The sequence below is a fragment of the Corvus cornix genome, chromosome 3, assembly GCF_000738735.6.
Source record: "Corvus cornix cornix isolate S_Up_H32 chromosome 3, ASM73873v5, whole genome shotgun sequence".
In the NCBI taxonomy this organism is placed as follows: Eukaryota; Metazoa; Chordata; class Aves; order Passeriformes; family Corvidae; genus Corvus; species Corvus cornix.
Window position 1 is genome coordinate 1486766 of NC_047056.1, and position 15733 is coordinate 1502498.

The window sequence follows — 15733 nt, forward strand, 5'->3', positions numbered from 1 at the left end:
GAATAGCAAAGGCTGCTGTCTCCCTCCTGTGGGGAGATGCAAAAATCAAATTAATGCCCTCTCCTTCCTCAGGGGTTGTGCTGCTAAAATATTCCTTTTAAAGGAACACTTTTTCCCCAAACTTCTGCCACGGTACAGGCAAACAAGAGACATTTGTCTTTTGGTTTTCCCCTGAGCTCGAGTAATGATGTGGGGGGAGGTCAGAACTGGAGGTGCCAAGGGAGGGTTCAGTCCTGTCCAACCTAAATCTGACCTGCAAACCTCCACTTCCTCCATCCTAGAAATTCCTAAGGACAGGTGGAGCAGGAAAAGCCCAACCCAAGCACACCCACTGCCTCTCAAACCAACTAACAACTCATTTTAGCATATTTTTCTCCCCAAAAAGCACAGAAAGACGCAAGCCATTGTTGGGTCAACCCCAAACCCATTTATTATTTAAAACCAAGTTATTACAAAAAGATTCCAAATCCATAAAACCCCAAGTCCGTGGAAACTGTGCAAACTCAACCCTTATTTCCGTGAGCGTTTGTGCTCGATGAGCAGCACGACGAGTCTGTTCCGAAGGAACTTGATTTCCTTCGCGTAGGACCTGCAAAATAAATCCTTGAGCTTCTGGCGCAGGACTACGAGGGAAGGCAGGTTGTGGCAGCTGGGAATGTTCAGCAAGCTCTCAAAGAACTCTTTCCACAGGTCAGCATTGGCAAGCCTGCAAAAAAGGACAAAAACCCATCCAAAAAGTGCTAAATTCAGCTGTTAAAATACTCATTTTTGCTCTACTACCAGTTAGAAAAGTTGTGACAGAACCAGCCTCGAATGTGGTACTAAACGTGGGTTTCTAGGAAACCTAGGCAAAGGTTTGGGGAATATTTTGGACACCTACCTCCTGAAGGATCCCTCAGGCTTCCAGACCCCATTGTCATCCCTGAGGCGCATGTAGGTCCCGAAGAGCAGGCAGTACACGGTGGCTGCGATCCCAAAGTAGTCTGTCTGAACCAAAACCACACCAGTTCCGTGTCAAAAACACACCCAGAGCACTAAAACGGAGCTGAAAACACCCCGTGGAGAGGGAGAAGCTCTGCAAGATGCTACAACACTGGTAGAGTCCAATTTTTTGGCGTGCAGGAAGCTCCGAGATTTCAGGCTGTCCCTTACCTGGTAGTTCCATGGTTTGTTTGTCAGCATTTCCACGCACTGGAATCCAGACGTTTCACACCTGGCAGTGAAGGCTGTTCCCTCAGGGAAGAGCTTCATGTCGATGCTCTGGCCCAGGTCAATGAGGGTCAGGCCATGGCAGAGCCCATCAATGTCACACGTGTCGTTGTCCAGGAACCTTCAACCACAACAAGAAACAACCCCCTCAGTGTCTGCAGGCTCCCTTATGGTGACACCTGGTGACAACAGGAGACACTTGCCTTTCTCCCAGGATGAAGTTGTCAGGTTTGATGTCCCCATGGATGATTTTGCAGCTGTGCAGCTCCTCCACCATGTGAAGGATTTTGACAGCAAAGTAGATGACGAGGGCTTGGGGCATCACCTTCTCCGGGAGCTTCTTGTAAATGTTGACGGCATTCTGGAAGTCAGAGACACACAGCATGGATTAAAGAACAACATATCCCCAAAGAAGGCAAATCAAGTGCAGGAAACACTCCAAAAGGGCAGAGATGCTCCAGAGCAGAAGCTGGTGGCACTCACGAGCAGCGTTCCGTAGTTGTGGAGCTCCCCCACCAAAATGCTGCCGTTGGAGAAGAAATGGGCGGAATAGAAGTGGATGTAGAGGTGGCGCACGCTGGGGCTCAGCCTCTCCAGCAGCTGGCTGGCAATGTAGAACTCCCAAGGGTTGGCAGGTTTCTGGACCTAGAAGAAAGAAGGGGATTTCCTGGGAAAATCTGGGAGTGTTAAAAGCTGGAGTTCCTCTCAGGTTGGGTTTTGTTGTTGGTTTTTAATGGCAGATCAGGCATCTTCCCTCTTGAACTTATCCCAGAATGGTTTGGGTTGGGAGGGAACATAAGATGATCCAGTTGAGCCCCCTGCCATGGCACACTTTCCTCTTTCCCAGGTTGCTCCAAGCCCCACTGTCCAACCTGGCCTTGGACACTTCCAGGGATGGGGCAGTCACACCTCTGGAAAAGCTGTGCCAGGGCCTCCCCATCCTCACAGTAATTAACCTCGGGATGATAAACTCCATCATTAATCCTCTCAAATCAAGACTTCAATCCCATGCTACAATTCCACACACTCTGTGTATCCCCGATGCTCCAAAGAAAACATAAATCACTTTCTGTCCTGAAAAAGTTTCTCTTCAGGGGTTAAAGAAGGGGTTTAATTTTTTCCTGAAGGACTAAATGTTGGAGAAAAGATCCATAAAAAGATGCCAGAGGCAGATCTGACACGGAAAGGCCAAGGATGTGTGTGAATCCACTCAGGGGGAGGGTCAGACTCAAGAATTATTCCAGGAGAGCTGTTGTGACCCAACACCACTGACCTTGAATATCACTTTCTGATTGTTCCGAGGGTTGCTGGCATCCAGGATGGAAGCTTGATAGACTTGGGCAAAAGCTCCCTCTCCGACCAAGCAATCCATGTGGAATGAGCTGGAGCCTTTAAAAGATTACCATTAAATCCTGCCTGCCAACTCCACAGCGGAAAAACAGGAGAAAAAAGAGAAGAGCACCAGCCTAAATGAATTATTTAATCCTAGTTCAAGTCCTTCCCTAAAAATTTCTTCCTGCTAGGAACAGGACAGAGCAGGAGCGCTAGAAGTTACACACACTCAACCCCAGTGTTTCTATTTTTGCCTGACCCCCTGGAAGCAGTCAAATTCCAAAGGGCATGCCCTGAAAAGTAAACACTAATGTTTAAGTCCCACTGGGATGTTGCAATCCCTGTCCTACAGCTTTTGTTGACACGGGCCCGCTGCTGTTCCACACAAAGCTGGAGAGCTGTGGCCCAGTTTACAGGGAAAACTGGGAAAAATGCCTCATCCAAAAGGCTCAAGCTACAAAAGACAAACAGGCCAACCCCAGGCCTAATTCCCAACCTGAGGCTGAGATAATCTGGATATACACACACAAGGAAGCTGAATTCCCACATACTTCCAAGAAGTTTTCCCATAAAAAGTTTCAAGAAATGCTTGGCAATGAAGAGTTTGAAGGAGCTCTTACCCAGTGAGAGTTCAGCCTTCAGTTTGATGAATGGAAGAGGAGATTTCCACTCAAAGTAGTTGGCGTAGGTGTGGAGCGGTTTTGGAAGCTCCGACAAGAACTTGCCAACCAATTCCGTGTCCCAAGGGTTCTCAACAAGGACTTCATGGAAAAAAGGGAAGTGTTTAAGCTCTGGGTGGCATTCCAAGGAAGTAACACAAGCTTGGGCGTGAATGAGCATCACTGATTTAAAGAAAATAATAAACCAAAAAAACCCCAGGAGGGATAAGTGAAGCATTCCTTGATTTTCACACTCCAGCTTTTGCACCTGCCCAGAAATCCAGAGTTTCCCAAAGTATTCGAGCCTCAGTGAGCCCAGAACCTGTCAGGATTCCAAGTATTCCTGCACTCTGGGGTATCCATGGCAATGTGCAATCCAGGTACAACCCACACTCATCCCTCCTCACATTCCTTGCAGGTGAGCAGCAACCTCCTTGCAGTAATCATGGAATCGCTCCCTCCAGTGCACAAAGCACTGCCCTTGGAATCCAGGGAAGAAAACCAGGGAATGCTGGGTACCTGCAGGTCTCCCAGTCCGGGCTGTCCTGTCCTGCCCAGCTCCACACAGCCTCTCCTGGCAAGTTCTATCCACTCCAAGGGAGGAGGAATATCCAGTTCTGCTTGGAGCTGTCTCCTCATGCAGTCGTTGGGAAGCAGCTGCAGCAATTCCCTGGATTCCAGTCCCTTGTTTCAGAAGGTTTCCATGAAGCTCTCTCTGTTCAGGGATGTGTTCAAGAACAGGCCTATGGATTTAAACAAAATACAATTAATTATTAATATTAACATAGGATTATATTATTAACCTTCTGCCTTGGTGGTTTAGCACCTTCGGGGAGCAAAAATGTGTCAAATGCCACCATGGCCAACACTGAGGTGAATAAAATGGAATTTTCTTAGGAAAACTAGATTTGGTCAAGCTGTGTTACCCATTCATGTCCAAGTTCATCAAGAGAAGAAAACAGTGGATTTTTGACCAGTTAGTTTTTAATTTCAGTGAGGCAAAACTTAAATCCTGGAAGGCTTTCTGGGGCGTGGCCACCAAACCCAGGTCCATTTACCCCCAGTGATGGGATGAGTGTTGGGCAGAGGCAGGCTGACACAAATACAGTGGAAAACCTTGGAAAACTCGGACTGGGAGCAGCATACCTTAACTTTTTGGCCTTTGGCTGCCTGTGTAGTTCTCCAGAGAACTCCAAATCCATTTGAGGCAAATTTTCCTCACAGGCTGAACAAAGGGAACAGCAACAAGAGCAAATCAATGTTTATTTCCCCAAAAGCGGGAATATTTTGAGTATTCTCACCCAGCAGCTCTGAAAGCTGCTGCCACAAAAACCAGAACTCAACAAAGCCTCATTTCAAACATCCAAGTTAAAAGCTGGATTTCTCCAGGGAGCATATTCCAAGACTTAAAAGGGGCAGAGCAGCATAGAGGTGCTCCCAGATGGGATTCACCAAATGTTTGAATATTCCCAACCCCTTGGAATGGTTCACAGCAGCAGCTGGACACACAAAGCCTCTTGTTCCTCACCACCTCATCTTATCCCAGTTAAAAATCCTTGGAGAGCTGGTGAGCTCCTGTTCCACAGGGAATGTGGACTCAGGAGTGGCAGCAGTGGGAGCCACACTTGGGCGGGATTTGGGCAGAAATGGAGTCATGAGGCACCAAATTCAATGTTTTCCACCCAAAAGAGTCCTTATTTTACCTCTGTCCTCCAAAGGGGGCCTCGAAGGAGCTGCCAGGTAATTAAAGGGTGTGGACATGAGCTGGGCAGCTCGGGCAAAGTCCCTGGTGTTGTCTGGACTGGGAGCCAGGGCTTTGTTTCTGCAGGGGCCATTCCACACCGTGTAATCATCCCGCAGGAATTCCGTGGTTCCCGTTTCTTCCTAGGCAGGGGAAAAAAAAAAAATAAAAAAAATCGAGATTTAAAATTAAACCATCCAAATGATCCTGAAATAGAACCTAAATCCCATGTTTCCATAGTTTTAGACTAGGTCTGAATGCTGGTAATAATCAAAGCCACAGCAAAATACCAGACCACCCGAAATTGCCATGAGAGCGTGGAAAAGCTAAACCCTGGGAAGGGATCACTTCTATCCAAGTTTTATCCATCTCCTCGGCTATGGAAGCTGCGAGGTGGCTGCTGGAAGATGAAATGTCTCTTCCTCCCCCAAACTGATGCCAAATCCACACATTTGAGAGGTGGAGTTCTCCATCAGTTTTCTGTCAATCAGCAATCAAAAAAGCTCATCCTGGTGGCAGGAAATGGGAAAAGGTATCCAGCCTTCAGCTAGGCATCATTCCTAAGGATACTGTGGGACTGGGATAGAGCAGAGGTGAATGCACCCACACTGGCAACCCTCATAAGTGAATAACCCACTCCCAAGGCTAATCCCTGCAGGATCACCACTCACTTCTGCTGCGCAGTCGGTCAAGGGACGTTCTCCAAAAGTTCTGGGCTCTTCTGGTTTGTTCTTGTGCTGTGGGATCCTGAAAAATGACCCCAAAAGTTTAGAACAGCTTTTCCCCAGGAGCTTTCCCAGGCACAACAGAGGTTTGTTTGTTTTAACCTGAATTTTTATTTTTATTTTAAGAGCCCCATTTGCAGCGACTCGGAGAAGCTGCAGCAGCTCAGTTATCCCCAAGTTCTCTGGAGAATGAAGAACTTCCAAGCACTGTCCAAACAGGGAAGTTGTGCAATCCCAGAGTAGTAACTCCTGCTTTTCTCCTGCCACTCCAGGCAGCTGCCACAAGTTGTATCCGAGCCAATCCTGGCACAGCCACAGCAAAGTCTCATGGAATGGGATCAATTTGCTCCGTGATTTTTAAGGAGCTGAGCTCAGCTGCTCCTTCTTCCCTCCTTACCTGCTGTTCTCCTTCTCCTCCTCATCCTCAAAGATGGCAAATGCAGGAGTGACAGGGACAACGATGTTGGTTTTCAAACATCCACCAGGCTCTGCAAATAAGAGATAACAGGGGTTATCTTCACCCAATAAAGATTATTTAAACAGCCACATTCTCCCCCCTGTCCAGGCACGTGATGCTCGGGGCTCCATCCAGCTGCACCTGCAGAGTTCCCACTCCAATCACCTTTCCTATAAACTCTTGGAAAGAAGATTTTTCCAGCCTGAACCCAGTTGTGAAATCTCACTCTTGTAAGCTCCTGGGGTTCAGACTGGCATCACTCTTCCAGCAAGGACTGGTGGGAGGTGACAATGGGAAATAAAGGATGGAATTCCATGGACTGGGAAAATAAAGAGCACACACCTCTTCTTCTGCAAAAGGCTTCAAATTGTTCCTCGCTGTCTTCCAGGGCAGATGGCTCAGGCAAGAATGGTGTTTGGAACATATCCATGAGAACACCTAAGAAAGAAAGAAATAAAAAAGGAATAAATAATAAACAAATAACACTCCCAGAAAAAGAAATTTTCAGAGGTTCTTCCATCGTGTAGTAGTCAAATCAAATGCCAATTAACTCTAACAGCCTTCAATGCTAATTAATAATAATATCCTTACAATTCATCTGCGGTCAATAACCAATTGCTCCTCCCTCTTGCATTTAAACACCCCACAGACAACTGAACAGACACAGGAAGGGCCAATTTGGCCAACACGCACTTGGCCCTTTTTATTTGCTCTCCAAGGTGAAATTCCAAGTTTCCTAAGGGAGCAAATCCGCCTTTAATTTCTTAGATTTTTTTAAAACTTAGGTATTTGGAAGACTAATGAATGCCACAGGCTTTTGGGGTTTATCTTTCTGTTTTTATTCAGCTCAGCGTCAACCAGAGCTGACTATGAGCTTCCAAATTAGTGTGGTTTAGGTCTTCACCTCCCAAACAGGATTCCCTGACAAAAGCCACTCACTCCCCAAGAAGCCTGGCAGTGATTTATCCAGGAATTGGTGGGATGTGGCTGCTGGGATGTTGCTACAACATCCATTTCTGGTCAGAGGTTTTGGGTCACCCAGACAATATCCCCACAGACAATCAATGATTTAATGTTATTTTCCTCTTTGAATGGTGCACATGCCCATCCCTAGACAGCTCCCTTGGCTAGAAAAGTCTCCATTACCATTTCCAGGGAAGACCCCACTGACTCAAGGGGAAGGAAAACTTTATTCCAGACCTTACCCAAGGCTTCTTTCGTGTGGACCGTGGGCGACGGCTGCACCTTGAAGGGCGTTGTTGTGCCCATTGCTCCTCCCAGTGAGGTGTTGGGGGTGGCTTGGGAAATATTTCCAGAGGCAAAGGAGGAATTCCCAGCTCTGGAGGCTGGAAAAGACAATGGCAAGATCATTCCTGAAGGAGCCTGGGATTGTTTATGAGCATTCCAGCAAAACGTTAGTGAGGGAAGTAAACGAGAGGAGCAGCAGCAACGCAGAATTTGGGGAGAGATTTTGGCTTGTTCAGAGGTTTGCATGGCAGATTCCCAAAAGGGAGGCTGCCCTGGAGGGCAAGAGGGACTTGGGACAGCTGGGTGACCTCCGAGGAATCCACCTGCAATTCCCAGGAATGCTCTGTCCCAACACAGAAAGTGAAGAAGGAAGCCAGTGAGGACAAACAGCGATTCCCAACTAGCTCCAAAAGGAACTGCTCAGAACATGGGAACAGGGACTGGATCCATGGAACGGATAGAGAGACCCTGCCCAGACATGCCGGGATGGAGTTTGGGAAGTCAGGAAGCTTTTCCAGGGTTGGAACTGGTGTCCACATGCAGTTAGCGATTCCCAGCTGGGAACAGCCGCACCAATGGCATCAATCTCCTTCCAAAGGTTCCTCACCTTCCTTCACATGCACAGCAGGAGTTAATCCAGTGGATCCCTTGTTAGGGGACCTTCAGAAGAAAGAGTCACAACATTACCTTGCAATAAAAGCTATTTAAATCCCATTTTAATCCCTATTTCAAGGAAGTGAGAGGTCCTTTAGAATATTATTAAAGATCACCCCAGAAAGCTTGTCCTACAGCTGCCAATATCCTGGGATGCAGCAGTCTCCTTTAAAAAGGTTAAAATGCATCAAATGCTCTCCTCAGACACAGTTTGCCCCCAGGGAATTCCAGAATATGGGTGAATAACTGTTGCCACCTTGGCCAAGCCCACTGAGCCACCCTTGCTTTGCCAGCCTGGGTTTCTCCCTTTGCACCGCAATTTCGTGGCCAAGTCCCACAGCAAAAGTGCAGGAGAGAAATACCAGCACTTTTTAATCTTTCTCTGGAGACCTTGGAGTGGGATCTGCAGGAGCAAAGCTCTTCCTGGGGTTTATTCCAGGCATGCCAGGGCCAGCCAGGCATTATGCACTGACTTTCCTCTTATTACAATTAAACCACGGGGTAAAAGGAATTAAAAATGGCTATGAGTACCAAGTTTGATCTAAGCTTAATAAACACTGGTTTCAGGTCAGGCTTTTTTTCCAGAAGGGGAAGAAAGGCTTCTTTTTAGCTAATTCCCAGCTCCCAGTGTGGAGCCTGAGGACACAATTGCAGCGGAGGAGCCTGTTCACACTCACAGTTCTCCCGTGCTCCGAGGCAGAGCTGGGTCGGGATGAGCCCGTTCCTGAGCTGGAGCAGCGCTGAAGGGAGGGTGCAGCAAACTCTTCTGGAGCTCTCCAAGCTCTGCCTGAGCTCCAGCTGGGTCCTTCTCCTCTGGTGCTTCCCAGGGGGAGGCAGCTGGAGTGCAGTCACCGAGAGGCTTTGCTGGCTGCGGGGTGGGAGTGGTGGCTGGTGGCACCTGGAACTGGGACTGCTCCAGCACCAGAGCTTGGGACTTTGGCGCATCCAGCCCTGGAGCAGGTGCCATCCAGTTCCCTGGCACGTGGGATGTGCTGGGCCTCACAGGGGGGGGCACCTTTAGGGATGAGAAATGTTCTGTGACACCCAAATTCCCCCCAAATGCAGCCATTCCCATTTTCCCTGCCAGTTCCACATGGCCAGAAGGTAACAGAACCTTTAGGGATGAGAAGCACCCAAAATCCCCCCCACCCAAGTACAGCCATTCCTATTTTCCCTGTCAGTTCCATGTGCCCAGAACACAAGGGAACTTCCATCTGCACTTCAAACTAAACTGTGGAGAAACAAAGCCACACTTTGGGGTGAAACCTTTAAAATCTGCACGTTGCAAATTGTGCCAGGTTTCCACACTGGTATGGCAGCCTCAGCCTCCAGACTGGGTTAACAACCAGCACTGGTTCCTACAGCACGCCTGGATTTTGTGCAATAAACCCAGGCAGAGCATTCCTGTCCATCCCAGAACCCACTCACCAGCCTCTGGTTTGGCTCAGCTGCTGGTTCCAGTCTCGTTTCCTCCAGGCTTCTGGAGAGCTGGGTCAGCTGGTCCAGCTTCTGCTGCAGGGCTTGGAGCTCCAGGACTGCCGACTCCTTTTTCTTCATGGAGTCTTTCTTCTCCTCCTCTGAGGATTAAACAACAGTATGAAATGAATATACATGGTCTGTACAACACGCTGATGGCTCACTCTGCCTCCTGGCGCCTCAGGAGAAACACCGCTGATGTGGCATTGAATAGAGGAGCCCAAAGGATGAGCTTAGCCAGGAAACAGCCCTTTGGAGAGCTGGAAAAAGGAGGATACCCAGTTCCTGCTGCCTCCTGAGGAGCTCATATTTCCTGAAGTATCTCTTGGCCCTCAGTTCCTCGAAGGAGAGCTCAGAGCCTTCGCACAGGAGCAGGTTCTTGTCGTACATCGGGACCTGCTCCCACCCCGTGGCACCCGACGGCGCCTTCGGCACAACCTCGGACTTGGAGATGTAGGTCACGTAGTTCCTGGGAGGGAAAGGGAGGAAAGGGCCAGGCTTGGGGGATTTGGCCTGGGAGAGAGCTCATTTTCCCACAGTGGGACTTTCAAAGGACCACCCAACCACTTACACTTCTTTTCCAACAGCACAGGACTGGGAACCAGCAGCATCCAGACCCTAGAGCAGGGAAATAAAACACCAAAAAATAAAATAAAATTCAAGCAGCACAACTGGCACAGACTCCATTGCTAATATTATTCCTGCAATTCTGGGAATGTGTCAGGCCACTGAGTGTATCCCAGTGCTTCCCAGCTGAGACATTCCTATGGAGATGTGATTCTTGCAGCACAAAAACAGCAGCAATATCATCTCAATGTCAGTTTTAAGATACACCAGATACACACATTCTATTTTATCCTTATTCAGCCAAGCTCAGCAACCTAAACTCCCCATGAAACATCTTTTGCAAATAATTCGTTATTTACCTGATTTTTGCAGGGATTAGGACTTGAAACACCTTTTGGGGGAGCCATTTGATTTGCAGCATGGGAAGTCTGAAGTGGTTTTACAACAGCAGCATCTGGCACAGGAAACATAATAGAAATATTTCCTACTCATTAATGAGTAAAAATCGTTTGCTCCTTTGTAAATTTTGATTAATTTGAAGCACTGGAAAATTAATAACTTTGAATACATTGCCCTCAAGAATTTTTTTCAGTAAAGAGGGAAAATGAAGTGGTTTCTACAGGGAATTGGTTTTCTTCGGTGACAAAACTCACTCATTGAGGTAAAAAATTTATTTAGTGCAGCTACAGATCAGACAGGACTCTTCATCCTCACCTTGCAAAGGAGGATTCCGAGGATCATAACTCTGCAGGGAGCTAAATTGCAAAAAAACCCTCAGTTATTACCATGAAATCACCTGTCCCTCACCCCTCCCCACCTCCTAGCAATCTTGGATTTCCTTGTACGAAAACACTGAAAACCATGATTTTTACTGTATATGGACATCTCCAGAGCTGCAAAAACTAAAGCCTGCAAGAGGCAGCAGGAGAACAGAATTGGGCATTTGTTTTATGTTGTACATTACATTTTAGTTTTGGTTTTTTCCATTTAACTTCCCGGAATTAAATGCTAAACTCCAAGACTCAGCTCAAGGATTTGCTTTGCCCTGGGATATTTTTTAATATACATCCCAAAACACCCAATAAATATTGAACAGTAAATAAACATTAAGTTTCCACCTCCCTTTACCAAAAATAAGCACACAGGAAAAAGACAATTAACCGCACGTTACCCATGGTTAATTATGAGCACTGAATAAAGGAGTAGAAGAAGCCCCAGCATTACCAGTGGAGCTGCTGCAGGTGCTCCCGGGGCTGTGCCTGGTTGAGGAGCCCTTTCTGGAGCACAGCTCCTGCTCCCTGCACGTTGCCTTCCCTCAGGAGCAGCTGAGCCCAGGCCAGATAGAAATCTGAGGTCTTGGCTCCGATTCCCTGCCCGTGCAAGTACTCAAAGTACTGGCAAGGGGAAGAGATGAACTCTGCCTGCACAACACAAATGCACAAAGCCATCAGCACCTCCAAAAACATCCGAGGGAGTTACAGGCAAAATAAAAAGCATTAGAATTTCTTAGTTATCATCATAGGAAAGCATCATTTTCTAAGCATAAGAGCAGCTAAGACACATCCCTCAAGCTACAGAGCTTAAAAAGCACACTTTGCTCCAGCAAGACTCAGCTGTTCTGCAGAGGATCAGAATTCCCAAGGCCTCCTGCTCCTTCCAAAGCTCCTTGCAGTCCCAGAACTGCAGCATGAGTATTTGAGGACAGTTTAATTCCCAAAAAACCGCAGCTGTACCCACCAGCTTGACGCAGTAGCTCACAAACCGCAGGTCCTGGTGGTACCTCTTGTCGCCCACGAACACCTTCACCAGCTCCTCCAGGAGCCCGGGCCAGCGGCTCTGCTTCTCTTGGAGCGGGAGACATTCCTCTGCCCACTGCAGGTACCTGCAAACCATTCCAGAGTCAGCTCCGAGCCAAGGACGGGGCAACACCGGGGAAGGGATGGGGAAACAGCGGGGCAGGGATGGGGCAGGGACGGGGCAACAGCGGGGCAGGGATGGGGCACCAGCCAGGCCAGGGATAGGGCACCCCGAGCCAGGGCCGAGCTCACCTGTCCCACGGCTCCAGAGGGTCGGGCCCTCGGTAATTCTGGATCTGAACCTCGTAATCCCTGCAGGGAAGAGACCGGGTCAGGCCGGGATCGGAGACGGTGGGAAGCGCCCGGGGCGGGCGGAGGCTCTGCCGCCCCCACGGCCGCGGCATCCGCACAGCTCCGGGGGACGGAGCACGCCCCAACGCCGCTCCCCACCCCGTTCTCCCGTTCCCCCATCCCGTTATCCCGCTCCCCACCCCGTTCTCCCGCTCCCCCATCCCGTTCTCCCGCTCCCCCACCCCGTTCTCCCGCTCACCGCCCGGGCCCGTCCATGCCCGCCCGCCCCAACCGCTCCCGCCGATTCAAACTGGCCGCGCGCAGCCCCTGCCGCCTCCCCATTGGCCAGTCCTCGGCCCGCCCCGCCTCCCCATTGGCCTCCAGCCCCGTCAATCACGCGGGGAACCCCGCCCACAGCACCGCCCTCAGGTGCTGTTCCCATGGCGGCCGCTGCAGGGCGGCCCGGGCGCATCCCCAAGGGAAAACGAGGCACAAAATGAGGAATTGGGAAGTAAAAGAGGAACGCTGGGCAACGCACGCGAGGAGCAGCCCCCGCTCCTCTCCTCGTCTTCGTTTCCCACCTCCGAGCCCTGCACGTTATCAGGGAGCAGCCCCAACCCTCTCCCATCATTAACTCGGAGGTATTCCATGGGTTTTCCAAACTGCTGAATTTATTGTGCTGAAGAGCCGCTTCGTTCAGCACACACCGGTCCATAGAGCTGCATAGAAAAGTGCTGCGATACAATTCCAGTTACAAGAAGGGGTTATTCCAGAACATACTGCCCGGGCGCCGTCCCTCTCCGGGCACAGCCGGATACTCCGGCTGCCCCCCGCATTCCAGACGTTTATACGGGACTTTCCATGAGATAAAGCTCCTTCCCAGGACACAGCTGCTTGTTCCCACCGTGGAACCCGGGCCCCACGCGTGGGAGCAGCCAGGGAACACCTGGACAGCCGGGAATCGGCTCCATTCCCTGATCCCCCCTCAAGCCGCGCTCTCGGAACTCGGGCTCCTGGGAACAGCCGAGGTGGGGGACAAGTTTAGGATCTCTTCAAAGGAAGGGCCTTCGTCCTCCAGGGGTATCTCTGCCTCGAACATGCGCTGCAGCAGAGCATCCACTGTCCTGTATCCTGGCGGGACAAAAGAATTCCCTGTAAGCACCAGATCTGCTCCTCTGGCTACCTTCAAGGTCCCTGTTTTAAAACAGGCAAGAAAATCCCCCAAATCACATTCCCTGCTGTTCCACCCCACCTGCTTGAAGTACTGTGAGCCCTTCTCGAGGATAAGGCCATTATTTGGGATTTTAAACCCTTCTGTTCCCACACAACGGATACCTGCGGTACAGCAAGAAAGCCAGGAGAAGGAGGAAAAAAGTCATCGAGCGAGCCAGAGCAAAGGAGGATACAGTCACCCCGTGATCCAAGGCAGCAGGAATGCAAAGCCCACAGAGGAGGGAGAGAGGAAAACGGGTGTCTTGGCACAGCAGGACCTCGGCCACCAGGGCAGTGTCTCCAGAGGGAGGTTAATGAAGACAAGGGACACACAAGGGCCAAGGTGGGACAGGAGAAGTTGCTACAGAAGTAAAAACAAACAGCAAACATCAAATGTCCACAGTCGTCCCAAAGTCTCCAGGTGGGTTTTGGCTGCTTTCATAGCCCCAAGGGAGCAGCAGGACTCGGGAGCTTCTCCCAAGGAAGAGCTGGGACCCTTGGGCCTGGACACCCTGGAGGGTCACACTTACGTTTGGAGGCAATTTTGAACAGCAGCCCTTTGCTCTGTGCCTTCGTTCCACCTTCCCCCTCCAGCTCGTGCTCTGCACTCTCCATGTTGTCAAGGAGCTGCTCATCCCGGAGCTCATCCCTGCACAGGAAGGGCCAGGAATGACCTGAGAAGGGGGCACAGCCTACCCTGGGAGCCCAGCAGCGATGGCTTCCCGGTGGGGCAGGACAAGCACCAGCCATGGGGTTATTTTCCAGCACCTCTGCTGTCCTCTGGGCTGGAAGAGCCACGGGAGGCAGCAAAGCCAACACCAGGGGCCTTCTACTGGCACTTAAACCAGCAGAGGAGCCAGAACTTCAGGACAGGGAAGAGGAATCGCCATTTTTAAGGAAGATCAGCCAGAACTTTGTGACGAGGAAGGGGAATCTCAGCTCACACCTCGACACAGAGGGTGCTTTTCCCTCATCACTGGTGCCAAATTGGCCACATCCACCATGGGTTCATTAGGGGGCTTACTCTTGAACTCCCATTCCCAGCTCCTGGATTTTCTGCTCGATGGCAGTTTCCACTTCACTCTTCTCCAGGGAATATTCCACAAAGAAAGCTTCCAAGATGAACGACACAAAGATACTGAAAGAAACAATGAGCAGAATGAAGGCAGCACTTCCTCCCTGGCATTGCCCGTCTCAGTATTCCCAGGCTCATTTCCCAGTGCTCCATCCCCTCCAGGCCAGAGCAGCGCCCAGTGGGGACAAGAATGCAGCAGATCCCTCTAAACACATCCCACCTGCCTGCCATGGGTGACCCCAGGCCCACCAGCAGGACCTTTCTCCTCCTCAGCCCCCGCTCCAAGGCGCAGCAGCCCCAGCTGTGAGCGGCCAGGATGAGGAAGGGGCGGCTCCTGCCAAGGGCCGCTCCCAGAGGGTTCCCCGGGCACAGCTGTGCAGGGAGCTGCTGGTCCAGAGGGGCAATGGGGGCATCCCGAGTGTCCCTCCAGGGACAATGGTCGGAGCACGCGGCAGGAGCTGGGGAGCAGCCGGAGGCACCTGGGCACAGAGCACTGCTCCCAGAAAATGCCCAGGGAAAACCCCTCGTGCCAAGGGGCAGCACCTGAGCAGGCAGGGCAGCACGTGGGGTCCCAGGGAAACATTCCACTTTCCCCTTTCATCTTGGCAGCCCTTCCCCAGTGCCCCCAGAAAAAAAGGGGGGTTATGAGGAGAAAAGGGATTTAAACGGAGGGAAAAAACTTCCATAATTTTCTGTGTTTAAATTGGGGGGAAAACTCCTTCCCCTGCAATTTTAAGGGTGCCAGTTGAAGGAAACCCTGCCTTTTCCATGCTCTTAGGGGTATTGCTTGACAGGGAATCCCTATTTTCCATTATTTTCCAGTTTAAATAGAAAGGAAAAACCTTGAGGATGCTATGTTATGGGTTCGAATTGAGCAGAACTCCCCCATTTTCATCATCCTAAGGTTTAAAGGAAGGGTAAAGCCCTATTGTCCCTCCTTTCTGAGGGTTTAAATTGAGGGAAAAATCCCCCTTTTTCCATCACTGGAGAGACCTGAAGTAAGGCAAACCCCTCTTTTTCCACTATTTTAGGGGATTCAGAGGAGAGAACCCATTTATTGCTATGGCATCTATTTAAGTAGAGACAAACACTCCCTAGTCTCTCATTTTAAGGGGTTCAATTGAAGGAAGCTCCCCCTTCTTCAGCATTTTAAGAATTTAAATCTGTACTTCAGGGCACTTCTAGCTGGGTACTGGCACCCAATCTCTCACAAGGGAGCGAGCCCAGCACTCACAAAACCCTCCTGCTGCCAGAGAGCCCATTATTTTTTCAGTTTTATTTATAGTGAATA

The 15733-nt window shown here is 50.0% G+C and overlaps 1 protein-coding gene across 3 annotated transcripts; it reads right to left on the minus strand.

Moving 5' to 3' along the window:
- Nucleotides 1-402: 402 nt before the first annotated feature.
- On the minus strand, nt 403-12459 carry BUB1 (BUB1 mitotic checkpoint serine/threonine kinase). Of its 3 annotated transcripts, XM_039569154.1 has the most exons (25): nt 12415-12459; nt 12117-12176; nt 11806-11950; nt 11293-11489; nt 10783-10823; nt 10428-10522; nt 10073-10119; nt 9780-9970; nt 9454-9602; nt 8703-9040; nt 7979-8031; nt 7329-7469; nt 6466-6561; nt 6064-6154; nt 5613-5688; nt 4904-5084; nt 4347-4425; nt 3720-3943; nt 3162-3302; nt 2483-2598; nt 1693-1854; nt 1413-1570; nt 1153-1330; nt 881-987; nt 403-706 (listed from the first exon to the last, which is right to left on the minus strand). In XM_039569154.1, exons 1-25 carry the CDS (start codon nt 12429-12431, stop codon nt 511-513), a joined length of 3279 nt encoding a protein of 1092 aa, XP_039425088.1. In that variant the 5' UTR covers nt 12432-12459; the 3' UTR covers nt 403-510. The 3 variants fall into 3 exon arrangements, with proteins under 3 accessions (XP_039425088.1, XP_039425089.1, XP_039425087.1); XM_039569155.1 differs by lacking the exon at nt 12415-12459 and having other exon boundaries at nt 8703-8893; nt 12117-12303; XM_039569153.1 differs by lacking the exon at nt 12415-12459 and having other exon boundaries at nt 12117-12303.
- Between the last annotated feature and the right edge of the window lie 3274 nt (nt 12460-15733).